We start from the raw sequence: 15,207 nt of genomic DNA, 5'->3' as shown, positions 1-15,207 counted from the left end.
ATTCATTGAGTAAAGCAGTGTTTCTCAACCTTGTCAACTTGAAGATGTCTGGACTTCAACTCCCAGAATTCCCCAGCCAGCGAATTCTGGGAGTTGAAGTCCAGACATCTTCAAGTTGACAAGGTTGAGAAACACTGGGGTAAAGGGAGAGATAGCCAGTGGTAGCAGAACCAGTTGATGTTGTCATCCTAACCAAATGTCACTCATTGTCATTTGTCACCTTCCAAATTTATCTTATTCTTTTAAAAAGACCATATAAATTCCATAAGTAAATTGCACATAGTCTGAAGGCATGTCTCCTTTGATATGCCCTGTCCAGAGATGGTATTCAGCCAGTTCTGACCAGTTCTGGGGAACCTGTAGCGGACATTTTGAGTAGTTCAGAGAACCAGCAAATAGGCTGGCTCCACCCCACTGTCTCCCAGTCTCCAACGGATTTTCTTTTGTTGACACGAACAGGAGAACGAGCTAGAAAGCAGGTTAGTGGGGTGGAGAGGGAATGTGGCTTTCGCAGTATCCTTCCCATCACACCCACAAAGTCTTTACTATCACAGAACAGATAGTAAAATTTTTGAATCCTACCACTGGCCCTGTCCCCTGCTCTATGTGTGTCTATATGTCTGTGTGTGTTCGTGTGCGTGCGTGCCTTTGCGTCAGTGTTTGACTTTTTGCAACTGCCTGGATTAATCTTGGCAAGCTTTTTCAGAAGTGGTTTGCTATTGTCTCCTTCCTAGAGCTGAGAGAGAGTGGCTGATCTAAAATCACCTAGGTGTGTGTGTGTGTCTTAACCAGAATTTGAACTCACAGCCGCCTGGTTTTTAGTCTGATGCTTTATCCACTACTCTAAACTGCTGAGTGTTACTGCAGTACATTCATGGAGTAGGCATGGAGTTGGACAGGAAAGAACTTTGGTTGAAATCTTCCTTGGTCATGGAGCTTGTCGGATGTCTTTGGGCAAATCTATGCCTGCACAGAGATAGTGAAGATAGAACAAGAGAGACAGATATTCCTTTAAAGGGAGGGCAAGATACAAATCAGAGCCACTATTCAAATTTTGCTAATCAAGATCCTGCATTCTACTCTTTTCAGAACAAATCATTTCCATTCATCTTCCACAAGTTTTCCTCTCTGGACCTAATTTAAACTAACATGAGAGATGCTGACCTCCTTTTCTTTTTAATTATGCTTAGGTATATCTGATTTAGATCAGAGTCTTGATATTGATAGAGGAGGCATTCTCTTTTTTTCCGTGTGATATTTATCTCGATTTCTCTCCCCACACATTCTTCATAGTCATGGGACAGGGGATAGGAATTAGGTTCAACAAGTTCTTGGCTTGTCCTCCTTACAGCTAAGAGCATCCTTGATCAGAGATTTGGAATATATATGTGCGTGTGTGTGTACAGTATGTATGTATGTATGTATGTATGTATGTATGTATGTATGTATGTATGTATGTATGTATATGTTTTTGTAGATTTTCATGGGTGTAGGTATGCTGGTCTTGTTGTATTTGGGTCTTTTCCTGTGTAAAGTTGAGATTGTCAGCAACATTTCAGCGAGGTCTCACTCGCCATCTTCAGGCTGGGTTTTGGGCTGAAGATGACCAAAACTCAGCCTGAAGATGGCGCGTGACCGCTGAAACGTTGCCAAGACAATCTCAATCTTACATGGGAAAAGACCCAAATACCACAAGACCAGCATACATACATACATACATACATACATACATACATACATACATACATACATATATATATATATTTTATATTTATGCTGATAAATAAATAAAGGGAGACTAGTATAGATCTATTTCAAGCTATTTAGCTCTCATCAGCTAGCCACACCCTTGTTGGGAATCGAACCTGTGCTCTATTGCCTCTTAGGCAGATGTGTTAACCATTGAGCTACAGAGCTCGACTCCTTATCAGCCAGCCAGGGTGAGATATATATATATATGATATGAGAGAGAGAGAGAGAGAGAGAGAGAGAGCTGTGTGTGTGTGTTTGTGTGTGTGTGTGTGTGTGTGTGCGCGTTCCAACATAACTGGAATGCTTCGAGCAATTTCAACCAAATTTGGTACACAAATGACTTACTCTCTGGAAACAAATACTGTGGGGGGTAAGACACTCCTAGAACCCCTTGGGGGGGGGTTCTGTTAAGATACGGCCTGTTGTGCCTTAAAATGACTTCTACCGTACTGTCGTAAAATGGCTTCTACTGTGCAGTGCAGTGGAGTTGCCATGGTAACGGCTTCACAGTACACCAAAAGGGGGCTCCCTCTAGTAAGGAGGAAAATCCAACATTAGAAATTACATTTGGTCCAGATATTTCCCCCCTATAAATAAATACCTGGGCAACATCGGGTTATTGGCTAGTAGTTCATATATGAGGATTAAGAGTTTTCCCCTTTCTCTTTATAGCAAAAGCTTGGATTCAAATTGGACCTCTTTGCCATCATGTTTAAAACAGGCCAAGAAGGCCAGAACACGGATTCCCTGATCTAATTTACATTTCAGATCCTATTAAAATATTATTTTATCCACACGAAGGCTGCCCACCTTTTGGCGGGGAAGAGATTCTATGTCAGAGCCATAATACTGGACAGTAACACATTATACAGATGCCTTGATGAATGAGATTAACAAGCAATTGTCTATGATTAACTGGCAAATGTGACATGCTGCAAGTTCTTATATATGCTGACTTTCAGGGGGCTAATTGTACATCACAAAAAGATTAAAACAATTGCAATCACTGTTACAGCTGTTCCAATGACATGAAATGAAATGAACAAGATCCCCGAAGTGGAACAAGTCTCTCTTCCAAAGACGCAATAGGACTGGGTGTTTGTTAATATGATTTATTGCGTTAAGGATTTTCTGTCTTCACTGTGAGTTGTATTGTGTTGGCGGGATGCACTGAGGGAGCTCGAACAATCTCATTGTATATATGTTGTGCACTGACAAATAAATTATTATTATTATTTCTTTTATATTATCATCATTATCATTTTCATTTCTACTTTAGGAACCGCACAGGAGAAGACCTTATTCTACGTGCACCCCACAAATGGATGTCAACAAGAAGGATATATTTCAGGTGGCCCTAATGTGCAGGCAAATTCACATCAAGATTGAGAGTCTCTCGGAGAATTAGGTCCTATGTTGTTCAGGGCTTTAAAAGAACCCTTACATTGTGTTCAGAAATTAAACCAACACCTTACATTGTGTTCAGAAAACAGCTGACAAGCGACATGGGAAAAACATGCTCTCTGAATTATGCACCACTAAGCAGGCAAGTTGCTACAATTTTTTTTTTAATCAAGGGAAGCTTGAAACCAGTTCTCGGGGATACCCCTGTATGGATATTAAACTTTCTGAAAATTTGCTGAAAGTTTAAATAGTCATGAGGGGCATTCAGTTAGGATTCCCCAGCCCCGGCGCTAAGGCAGAGGAACAAAGTAATCCAGCTGCTTTGAAAGAACAGGAGATTGAACTGAAAATGCAAGGACAAGAACGGAAGGTATTGTTCCAGTGAGGGAGGTCTCTGGCTGCAGGGATGCTGGCGAAAGTGTCTGGAGTGCTGACTCAGAGAGTGCCTGGTGGCCGGCGACTGAACTTTGGCCCCTTTGTTTCCTCCTCCTTCCTGCCCAAAACCTCTCCGGCTTTCCAGAGGGAGGAGAATCCCAGCTCCTCAAGTCTTTGATTGGTTCAGAAAGTCAAGTCTAGCCCAGAATAAAAGGTAAGAGGGAGCATCTTGTCAGCCGGCCTGCCATCCCTCAGCATGAGCACCTTGGCCTTGTACCGCGGCATCTACACCCAAGAGAGCTTCCAAGAAGTCTATGGGGTGCCCCTGGAGCCGGAGAGCAGCCTAGCAGGGATGGTGAAGGGCAGGCTGAGCCGCTGCTGCCACTGCTCCAAATCAGCAGCCTTGCACTTATTTAGAAGCAGGCTGCCTATTGCAAGTTGGCTGCCCAAGTACCAGCCGAAGAAATGGCTTTTGGGGGACCTGGTGTCGGGGTTAACTGTGGGCGTTGTACACATCCCTCAAGGTGAGTTTGTATGTGGGTGTCTGCGGGTGTGCAGGGGTGCAATTAATTGCAGGGTTATGCAACGGACGATGAACAAAAGACTTTAACTTGGGAGCTCGTAGTCATGTGCCCAAGACTTTTGCAGCCTGAACAGGAGCAGCAATTCTTTCCTTTTGGAAAAGTCTATTGAACTGCAGAACGAAAACAGGAAAATTTAGGGATGGGCAAACGATACCCTTGACTTTGACCTTTTCTGTTCCATACTCCATTGAACTCTCTTTCTCTCTCTTCCTCCATAGATTTTTGTTGTCCCAAAATCAGTCTCAAATGTTTTATTTCTGTTTTCCTCACAAGCCTGACAGGAATGCCTTATTGCTGACCTCCATTTTTGGGGAGGGGAAAAATCTTTCTCTCGTTCTCCCTCTCCCACACCAATAGATTCTGAGAGCTTCCCCACTTCTATAGGGCAGGAGGATTTCTACTTTCTTGTGCTTCCAAACTACTCTTCTGTTCTTCTTAAGGTCTGGTCTCCACTCTCCTTTCTACTTGGATTTTGATTGCTGGGTCTGCCTGCCTTCCCAGATGTTCCCTGACTCCATGCACAGGGTCCCAAATCCAGCTGTCTTCCTTGTAATTCAAATCTCTGCTGTTCTTCTAACCCCCTCTCTCTTTTTACCTCTCTTTGCTTCTTCCCCTTATGGAATTTTTTATAGGTAGCTTCTCTCTGCAGACTTTATAACCATTGTCTAGTTTTGGATGGCTGCCTTTTTCTGCACACTTACCAGGGAGGAAGCCTTATGGGTCTCCGTTGTCTAAGAAAGTGCAGACAGGGTGAGTAGTCAGTCTTTGCTCCAAAGATAGGTTATATTTCGTCTCTGGTGGGAATTGAGAGATTGCAGTTATCCAGCACAAGAGATAAAAGCAAAGTAAAACAAGGAGGCACAGTGCCTAGATGGTTTTTTGCTTTAGACTGGGCTTATGCCATGCTTGCCCTCCTGTTTGCTTTTGCCAGCCCAGCCTTTGGCAAGGCACCTGAGCTGGCATTAAAGCCGTGCACACTGCCAAGTCTCTAGCCAAGACTGCTGTTGCATGTCGTCCTCAAACTGTTGACAGAGAGAAACAAAGAGGCTTTGCCAGTCATTCATAGGTCCCAACAAAGAAGATTGGAGGTGCTTTGAGCAAACCTTGAGTGGCGTGAGAGAAGTTATTTTCCTGTTAAGATGTGACATTCAAAATCCTGCATTTCTGTTTCCAGAGGGTGGGTGGTTGTTTACATGAAGCAATGCAAAGCTTTCAACACGTTAAAAATATAAAGGCTCATTATCATTTAAACTTCCAGAGACTAGAGCCCAATTCTTTACCAGAATGGAAGCAATATAATAATTAAAGCAGAATGATGAGTGCCTTTCCAGAAAATAAGAGAATACATTTCCCACCAAAGTTTTGAACAGATCATACAGGAAATTGTGTTCACACTCCTTGCATTGGGATGGGAATCGGTGGGAAACACTTGATGTGGTTATAGAATATTTCATTTATATCTATGAAATTTGGAAAGTAACCTTGGATAACATTGTCTCAAAGGTTTACTCTTCAGCTAAGTAATTTTTTTCAAGAAGTGCCATGGGGTGATATTTCTTATCTGAATGTCAGGAATGGAAACCCTATAAATGTTTCTCTACTATCGAGAAGCCATGCTGCCGCCGTACTGAATCTAAATATTTGTGGGTTGTGGATTCTCAGTACAAGAGTGAGAAAAATGTTCTGCATGTGGACAAAGGTAGGAAAATGTTGTGTTCAATTGAAGTAGTTGAACACCTGGATGCTGTGGACGTCAATTCCTCTCATCAACCAGAACAGCCAATGACAAGGAATAATGGGAGTTGTAGTGCTATATCCCTGTGTACTGCAGGTTGCATGCTCCTGCATTAGGTTATTGTTCTGTCAACGTTTTATCCAAGATTAAGTCCTATATTATTGGAAAAGTGAAATAATTTATTGTCACTCAGAGTTGGCTCTTATCTTCTCTACCCAGTTGTAATAGGAAGGGCAGAAGATGGAGCTAAGGCCTTCTGTCCCTACTGTTACCTCAGAGAGGTTCCACCACAAATGCGCGAACGATAAAAGCGCGCCTGACTAAACTGCGGTGACAAAACCGCGCCGACAACCGCACGACGAAGGAGCGACGAATGAGCCCTGAAGCGCGCTGACAACAGCACGCCGACAGAAGTGCGCTGTAACCTAACCCTAAACCTAACCCTAACCCTAACCCTAACCCTAACCCTAAACCTAACCCTAACCCTAAACCTTACCTTAACTTAAATTGCGCTTCTGTCGGCGCGCTGTTGTCGGCGCGCTGTTGTCAACGCGCTTTTGACATCGCGGTTTTAGCGCCGCGGTTTTGTCGGCACGCTTATGACGTTCGCGCTTTTGTCGGGTCACGCCTCAGAGAAACTGATAATGTCAGCAGTGTTTTGCCAGGGCAACCAGACCTACAACTTAGGGTGTATGTTCTTGGAAATCAACTTTCCTGCCCCACTTAATAGTCCATTCTTTGACTTTAGAACTAACGGGGATTCTATGACTCTTTGTTCTTCCTGCAGGAATGGCCTTTGCTCTGCTCACTTCAGTGGCTCCAATCTATGGGCTCTACACTTCATTCTTCCCAGCCTTGTTGTATCTGCTTTTTGGAACAGGACGTCATGTGTCTACAGGTAAGTGACCCAGGTCACTTCCAGATGACCAACTTTCTGTCTCCTAATTCTTTGGAATCCTGTTTAAACTGCCTTCCCCAAATTGATCTGGAATGCTTTGATTGTTTACAAATCCATTCAGGTATTCGGATATGATAGGCAGTTAATGTTTCTGGACAGCCATAGACTTTCTAGAGTTGAAATAACGGTGCCTAGTTCTGTCTTCTGGGATCTGTATCTGAACACAGGTCTCTTCCTTATGTTCCAAATACATTTAGCGCTCTGTGTTTGTGTGTGTTTGTGTGTGTGTATGTGTGCATGAGAGAGGGAGAGGGAGAGAAAGAGAGAGAAATAAATAATTTCATACCCCTGCCCATTTCAATTACAAGGCATCAAGATGCTGCTTCTGAAGCTACTGTCAGGAATGAAACTTTGGCAGCTACGTGCCCCTTTGTTTCAACTTGCCATTAGAGTAAGGGGAGGGGAGGTGTTGCTTTAGAATGGATTAGATGGAGAAATGAAACCTCTATGATTCCGCTGAAGACCGTGAGAGCCTGAAACCTTTCCAAGGACATTGTAGCAAGTGTGGAGTTGAAGCAGATGGTTCCCATAACAAAATGAAATTCTTTACATGGATTACGTGAGAGATTGAGAAGGGAAATTATTGTTTAAGTCTATGAGCCGGTGTTTGGGAACCTCAAAGTTAGTTTTGCTTTGACATGCAGTGCAGTGTATTCCATAAACAGTAAGATTTTTGGAGACGGAATGAATGAATGGAGTTTTATTTGGAATCTTGAACTGGCTGTTGACAGCTACATTTACTGTCATGATATGATATTTCCAGAGATACCTCGTGGCCACCACATTATCTCAAATTGCTTGTGCATGCATGCTTCTGGCTAAACAGATAACTGATAAACAGGAAGTTCACCTTAGGGACGCACATTCCCCTAGAAGACTTTCTGTCAGGATTCAGTAATTGTCTGTGGCTTCTGGTTGGGGAAATGCTCTTTGGGGTGCTTCTTGATGTAATATTTTGCAGACCTACACTCATAACATATTATTATGTATATTATGCTCAGGTTAATTTTATTGCTGCTTTAAATGAACTTAAAATGTGAAACCTTTCTGAAGCGCTGGATTGAGTGTTGAGTTATGGTGGATGCTCAGGTCAAGTCCTGCATGACTTATTGCAAAAGTGTCGAGTTTTTATTGCCCATTTCCTTGATTTATTCAAAGAATATTATTCTTTGAGTTCTCCAACCTCTTCTTATACTTTCCTTTCTTATCTCAGAAATAAGGAAGAGAAAAATTGGAATGTCTTTTAATTAGTACTGGGAATTCTCCTTTTGGATATTATTCATACATACTGTATCAGCTTTTCTTCAAGGCCCAGTGTGTTGTTCAAACCATGGGTAACTTCTACTGCTAAAGTAACTCCTATTGCTCTTGGTCCTGCAATGTGTCAAAGAGTGTTACATAATAGAATAGGGAGAGGAAAATTGCCATCTTTCACCTGATTTGGACTCCAGTTCCCATAAGACCCCAATTCCTTGCTTTTACATTTGGAATTGGGGGTATTTAACCAGGAGATTAAAACCTTGTCTTCCTACTTCATCCTTTCCCCACTCTACAGGCACATTTGCTGTAGTCAGTCTGATGACGGGCTCCGTGGTGGAGCGCTTGGTCCCCATCCCCCAGCATTCCAATGGCACAGGTCCTGCTGAGGTCCCCTTGTTGGAGAGACAACGCATTGAGGTAGCTGCTGCAGTGGCCTTTTTCATGGGGCTCCTCATGGTGAGTTCTGGGGGATGCTGTAACTTTATCTGGTCTGTGCAGATGGGTCCAGCGGGGAGGCCCTGTATGACACAAACAAGTGATTCTAAACTTGAGCCTTTAGTTTTGTCCACTTAATTAAACTGTATGTATACATGCATACATGTAGAAGATATTATATATTATTGTAAGATATTATATGTATATATAATATCTTCTCATATGTAAGATTTTCAGTGATAAATAATAATAAATAATTATGCATTATTAATAAGGAATTGGGAAGCAATATAAATGTAACTTGACATGTTTCATATATTGTTTGATAATATTTGAAAATATTGAATTGTAATTTTTCTTTTATTGCTTTTGTTTTAATTTTTCTTAAGTTTAACAAGCAAACCAGTACTAATAAAATACTTTACAGTATTTTAAATTTTTAAAACGTCCCTATGCGGTTTTCCTACTTATCTGTTTTATAGTGTTTATTTAGTGTGATAACAGAGAGGCCAAGCAATCCCTAAAGATCAATTAAGGTTACTGTCCAGAACTTTCAGTTCAGCAATGTGGTGTGTGTGTGTGTATACAGTACAGAGTATGTATTTTATATGTATATGTATATAACATTATTATCTATATATTTCAAGCTTACGTTCACACAAGTATAAAAATTAGAAAGTTGCTTCATTAAAACAAAGATTGCTGAGATAGTTGAAGGAAGTTTTAAGGGTTCTTTCAATATATCTATAACCCTGAAAATAAAAACAGAAGAGAAATTTTCTAATTTTGCCTGGAAAGGAGCAAACTTAACAACAGCCCCACGTTGCGTGGCTTTCTTTACCTGTGGAAGAGGTAAAAACCAAGCACTGCATCTTTTTCTAGGGAATTTCACATAACTAACTCAGGCATCTCTTTCCTTAACCCCAGGTCATGATGTTCCTGCTTCACTTGGGCTTCCTTTCCACCTACCTCTCGGAACCAGTGGTCAAGGCTTTTACAAGTGCCGCTGCCTTGCATGTGGTGGTTTCTCAGCTACAGAGCCTCCTGGGCATTTCCTTACCACGCCCCAATGGCTACTTCGCCATTTTCAAGGTATGGGACATTCTGGGGCCATTTATGAAGAGAGTAGATGCCTCTCATCCTTAATTCATCTAACCCTGTTCTAATATACAGCTAGTCCTCAACTTATGACCACAATTGTGCCCAAAATTTCTTTTGCTAAGTGAGACATTTGTTAAGTGAATTTTGCTCCATTTTACGATTTTTCTTGCCACATTTGTTAAGCGAATCACTGCAGTTGTTAAGTTAGTAACATGGTTGTTAAGTGACTCTGGCTTGTCAGAAGGTCACAAAAGGGGATCCCATAACCCCGTAACACTGCAACTGTGTTAAATGTAGGTCAGTTGTCAGGCGTCCAAATATGAATCACCTGACCATGGGGATGGTACAACGGTCATCAGTGTGAAAAATGGTCTTAAATCACTTTTCTAAGGGCCGTTGTAACTTTGAATGGTCTCTAAGCAAACTGTTGTAAGTCGAGGACTATCTGTACTGAAGATGTTTGTTTCTCTAAGCTACTATGAGCCTACCCTTCTAAGTAGGCCATTTAAGAAACTGGAGCTGCAGGGATTGCAGAAATGTTCTTTATTATAGTATGAAGAATAACAGAATCTTGAAAACCTGCCTGCTCCATCTTAACACAAAACAAAATCAAGATAGGGAATTTTGAGTTTCTTTCTCATGTTTTCCTCCATCTCGGGACTAGGTAATTTACTCTTCTGCTAAACAACTACGCTGTACCTTCCTCAAGGTTTGCATTGCATTCCTTGCAGTATCTTTTCTTAAGCTTAGCTATGCTTTGTCTTTCCTTCCCTCCCCAGGTTACTTTAGGTAAAATGCAATGGATCCTCAGCTCTGCTGAGCCAGTCTAGAAGGGCCCTTAGTGACTGCTGCTGGAAGGGTTCAGTAAATGTACTTGGTGCCTTGTCTTCCCAAGCTGCTCAATGAGCATATGTTCAATTCTAGTTTATATTCAATGGGAACGATCTCTGTGTTATTCCCTAGACACTGGCATCTGTTGTGGAAGCCTTACCCTTAACCAACATGGCAGAACTGCTTATCTCTGGGCTCTGCTTAGCTGTGCTGGTACCGATCAAAGAAATCAACCACCGCTACCGTAGCCGGATGTGGGTCCCCATCCCAGGAGAGATAATCATGGCAAGTACTCTGCCTTCACTCTATCAAATACAACCACTGATGGCCCTGCATAAGTTGTGGAAGCTCATTCCTTAACTTAACAAATTGATGTACACAGAATTCATTGCTTCCTTTGTCTGTTTGTTGAGATTATCAATATATTTAGGTTATTAACATACATTACACCCCCCTACACACACACACACACACACACACACACACACACACACACACACACACCACACACACACACCAGAGGTGGGTTGCTACCTTCTGCACCAGTTTGGGTGAACCAGTAGTGGAATGTTGGACTAGGTTCCAGAACCAGCAGTGACCCAGGCTGGCCACTCCTCCGAACTGGTTCCCCGGTCGTCACTGTTCTTTTGTCCTTTTTAAATGTTCTGAGCCTGCGCAGAACTATTTACAAGCAACTGTGCATGCAGGTGCTGCGAACCGGCAATAACACTGGCAGCAACCCACCCCTCATACACACAGACACACACTCACACACAATCTCACACACACTGGAGTGTCAGAGTTTGTTGCATAAATTCAAATCCAGAAGCATACACAGATAACTGATGGAGCAGGATTCGTTAGCTTCTTTATATACGTAAGAATAAATGAATAAATGTACAATACCAACAGGTGGTTCTTCCAAGTAAACACAAAGCAGGAGAGTTACAGGCAAACACATGTCCTCTTATCCACCTAACCATGGCACAAATGTGGTCTTGAGGCAGCTTAAAGTTGTTAGTTATTCCCAGTTTTAAAGGGGTGTTTTCCCTCTTCTTCTGAACCTGATTGCCATTGACACACTCTAGCACGCTTCACACACGATCATTGCTAACATAAGCAGGGGTGGGCAGCTTTTAATAGACAGCCTCTTCTGTGGTGGGCAGATCCCCCAGTCCAATCACTGGAAATAGCCCCTCACCGCAATTTTGTCTTGGGCCACAGGAGAGACTAAACACTTGACTTCTGCAGAGGTATCTGCCTGATCCATTCTTTCTCCAGCATTTGGCAAATCCTCCACAGAAACCTCACAAACAAAGTTTAGCATATTTCTGAATAAAGGGCTGAATCTCTGCCTAGTAATCAGGACGCACTGTTTCGAAAAATAGTGCCAGGAGTATGCTGTAGGGAGAATTGATTAAAACCAGGAAAGATATCTAGGTTCTATCAGCTATATGTTGCTGGTTTTGTTGCCACCAAGCGCATAAAAAGATTTTCCACTGCTTCTGTCAACGTGGATTTTCTACACTTGTAATTTTAACTGGTTTTATCACAATGGGAGGGGATGGTGCCATTTCGCCTAGTCTGTTCTAGACTACTGGATCAGAGGTGGTATTCAGCAGGTTCTGATCAGTTCTGGAGAATCGGTAGCAGAAATTTTGAGTAGTTCAGAGAACCGGTAAATACCACCTCTGACTGGCCTCGCCCCATCTATTTTCTGCCTCCCGTGTCCCAGCTGGTCAGGAGGAAATGGGGATTTTGCAGTATCCTTCCCCTGGAGTGGAGAGGGAATTGAGATTTTACAATATCCTTTCCCTGCCACACCCACCAAGCCATGCCCACCAAGCCACGCCATGCCCACAGAACCAGTAGTAAAAAAAAATTGAATCCCACCACTGTACTGGACATACTGCCAGCACTGCCATTCTGTTGCAATATTTTGCAGCACTTGCCCAAGAGAAACACAAGTTACGTAAAACTTGATCTTCTTTTTAAAGATATATATGCTAGCTCTAGCTGACATAGGAAAAAAATATTGTTAACTCAGTTCAGTATTCATCCCTAACATACTTAATAAATTCAGGTTGCCCTATTGCGGCAAAATATATTTGAGAGATAAATATACTTGGAGAGACTTGATTTTTCAGATCTCCAGATATTAACATCTGCAATCAATTTTTTTCAAAGACGATGGTGTTGTTGGCTTTTTCAAAATAAAGATGTTGCAGATAGCACTTCTTTTAATTATGTTATTTATTTGACTTCTTGCGATAGGTACTGTTGGCCACGGGAATCTGTTTTGCTTCCTCTCTGAATACCCACTATAATGTACAGATCGTTGGGCACCTCCCAGCTGGGTAAGTTCCTTCTCTATCTCCATTTTGCACATTTTGCACATTGGCTAGAGGCAAGGGCACTGCTACTCCATTGGCATGGCATTGAAAATGCAATTTCCTGTCTTAGCCTGATGCTCTGGATTGGACCATACAGGGCGGGGGGTGGGGAAGGGGCTTCAGTTTTGCCCTGGATATGGATGATGGGGAGGGGCAATGAGTGATCTCTTTTGTAGCACACAAAGTTTCCCATCTCACCATTCTTTCATGCAGGTTCCCACAGCCCCAGCTCCCAGCTCTGCATCTGCTGCCCCAAGTGTTGGGGGACACGGTGGCCCTCGCTTTCGTGGCCTACGCCATCTCAGTATCCCTGGCCATGATCTACGCCGAGAAGTACCACTATGTTATTGATCCCAACCAGGTGTGTGTCCATCCTGAGAGCCTGGGTCTCCTCAAAAAGGGAGAAATTGATACTTCCGGTCCAGGAGTCTGCCTAGCTGCCCATCTCTTTATGCTTGTCAACCTATTTTAACTCCTTGTATTCTGAATGATGCGGTGGCTCAGTGGCTAAGACGCTGAGCTTGTCGATCAGGAGGTCAACAGTTCAGTGGCTCCAATCCCTAGCACCACGTAATGGAATGAGCTCCCGTTACTTGTCCCAGCTTCTGCCAGCCTAGCAGTTCGAAAGCATATAAAAAATGCAAGTAGAAAAATAGGAACCACCTTTGGTGGGAAGGTAACAGTATTCTGTGCATCTTTGGCACTTAGTCATGCCGGCCACATGATCACGGAGATGTCTTCGGACAGCGCTGGCTCTTCGGCTTTGAAACGGAGATAAGCACCGCCCCCTAGAGTCAGGAACGAGTAGCACATATGTGCGAGCGGAACCTTTACCTTTACTATCCTGAAGGATCTGGTTTTCACAGCGTCCTCCTTCCTTTTACTGGATTAAATTGACAGCCAGGTTGAATGGGCTTCTGATTCTGACTTGAAGTCTCAGACTGATATCAGTGACAGGCAGAATAGGAGCTACCCAATGCTTGATTCTTTTCCACTGGGTTTCAAGTCATTTAAAAATGTCTCATGAAGCCCGTGTGAGGCCAACACTCCCATTCTCAAACCGTTTTCATTGGGCTGTTGCTCTGCAAATGGAAGCTTTCATTTCAGAATCTGAAGTTTAGGGCTGAACTTTGCTGTAGACGTCCCTGTAGTTGGGTTCTGCACTACCCCTTTTTCTTCCAGCCATGCTTCAGGTCCTGCTAAAGGCAAAGCAATGGATGTTTCTGCCATCTTCACTACTGAAGATAGTGGGGTTTTCCAAGCTGCATATTAAATGTTCCTCAAGTTGGAGACATTTTCCCTAAGGTGCATTTTGTTCACATCCACTTTAATAGGCTTAGGCTAAGCGTTAGAGCAGAACTTTCAAAGCCAAATCTCAGTGTAATCAAAACCAACCCAGATTTTAACTCTTTGAGAGTTAAATAGCTTTTCCGGTTGAAGAACCCTGGAAACTATAATTCTCTGAGATTTGTACTGTGATTGTCATGAATTTGAAGTATTCCAAATTCCATGGAAAGAGGGAGATTAGATAATAAATCCAATTAAACCTGTGCTCTATTTGTGTCGTAGAATAACCAGAGACCAACCTGCTTTTGTTCTCTGTTATCCCACAGGAACTTCTGGCTCATGGGGTTTCAAACCTAGTCTCTTCCTTGTTCACCTGTTTCCCCAGTTCAGCCACTCTGGCTACAACTAACATTTTGGAGAGTACAGGTGGACACACTCAGGTACTTGGAGAATGTCTTATTTGGTACATTTCTTTTTGCTGATTAAATACATCAGAAGCAAACAGCAGATTCCCACCGTATTTTTCGGAGTATAAAACGCACTTTTCCCCTTAAAAAAAGAGGCTGAAAATCTGGGTGCGTTTTTTACACTGAATACAGCATTTTTTTCCCTCCCGAAACACCGCTCCCTTCACCAAAATGGCCGTGCATAACCTTTAAGAGGCCTCCAAAGTGCTCCTGAGGGCTGAGGAGGGCAGAAATGAGTGAAAAACAGGCTGTTTTTTTGCTCAGTTTTGCCCTCCCGCCCCAGCCACCAGGAGCACTCTATAAGCCTCCTAAAGGCTATGCATGCCCTTTTTTGACTCAAAACAGGCCCATTTTCACAAAAAATGGACAATTTTTGCTCGTTTTGGGGGACCCCGAGCACTCTACAAGCCTCCTAAAGGCTATGCATGTCCTTTTTTTGACAAAAAATAGGCCCATTTTCACAAAAATGGGCTGTTTTGGGGAGGTCTGCAGAGCGCAAAAACTTTTTTTTTAATTTGCCTCTTCAAAATTGTGGTGCATCTTATACTCCAGTGCGTCTTATACGCCGAAAAATACGGTATATATTCAAATACCTAGTACATTTGCAAAAGCACGAAAGATATTT

The 15,207-nt window shown here is 42.7% G+C and overlaps 1 protein-coding gene across 1 annotated transcript in view; it reads left to right on the top strand.

Annotated features, from left to right (window-relative positions):
• The first annotated feature begins 3,787 nt into the window (after nt 1–3,787).
• Nucleotides 3,788–15,207, top strand: part of LOC106553722 (solute carrier family 26 member 10-like) — a 30,182-nt gene continuing 18,762 nt past the window's right edge. The window contains exons 1-8 of the mRNA XM_087710581.1: nt 3,788–4,055; nt 6,638–6,748; nt 8,364–8,524; nt 9,431–9,595; nt 10,568–10,720; nt 12,710–12,792; nt 13,042–13,189; nt 14,442–14,555. Coding sequence (XP_087566707.1) covers nt 3,788–4,055; nt 6,638–6,748; nt 8,364–8,524; nt 9,431–9,595; nt 10,568–10,720; nt 12,710–12,792; nt 13,042–13,189; nt 14,442–14,555 — 1,203 coding nt within the window. The remainder of the gene's footprint in view (nt 4,056–6,637; nt 6,749–8,363; nt 8,525–9,430; nt 9,596–10,567; nt 10,721–12,709; nt 12,793–13,041; nt 13,190–14,441; nt 14,556–15,207) is intronic.

This window comes from Thamnophis sirtalis, unplaced genomic scaffold (genome assembly GCF_051295495.1).
Source record: "Thamnophis sirtalis isolate CommonGarterSnake01/CBP01778 unplaced genomic scaffold, rThaSir2_p1.2 scaffold_3, whole genome shotgun sequence".
Lineage (NCBI taxonomy): Eukaryota > Metazoa > Chordata > Lepidosauria > Squamata > Natricidae > Thamnophis > Thamnophis sirtalis.
This window is presented reverse-complemented; position numbering and strand designations above follow the sequence as displayed.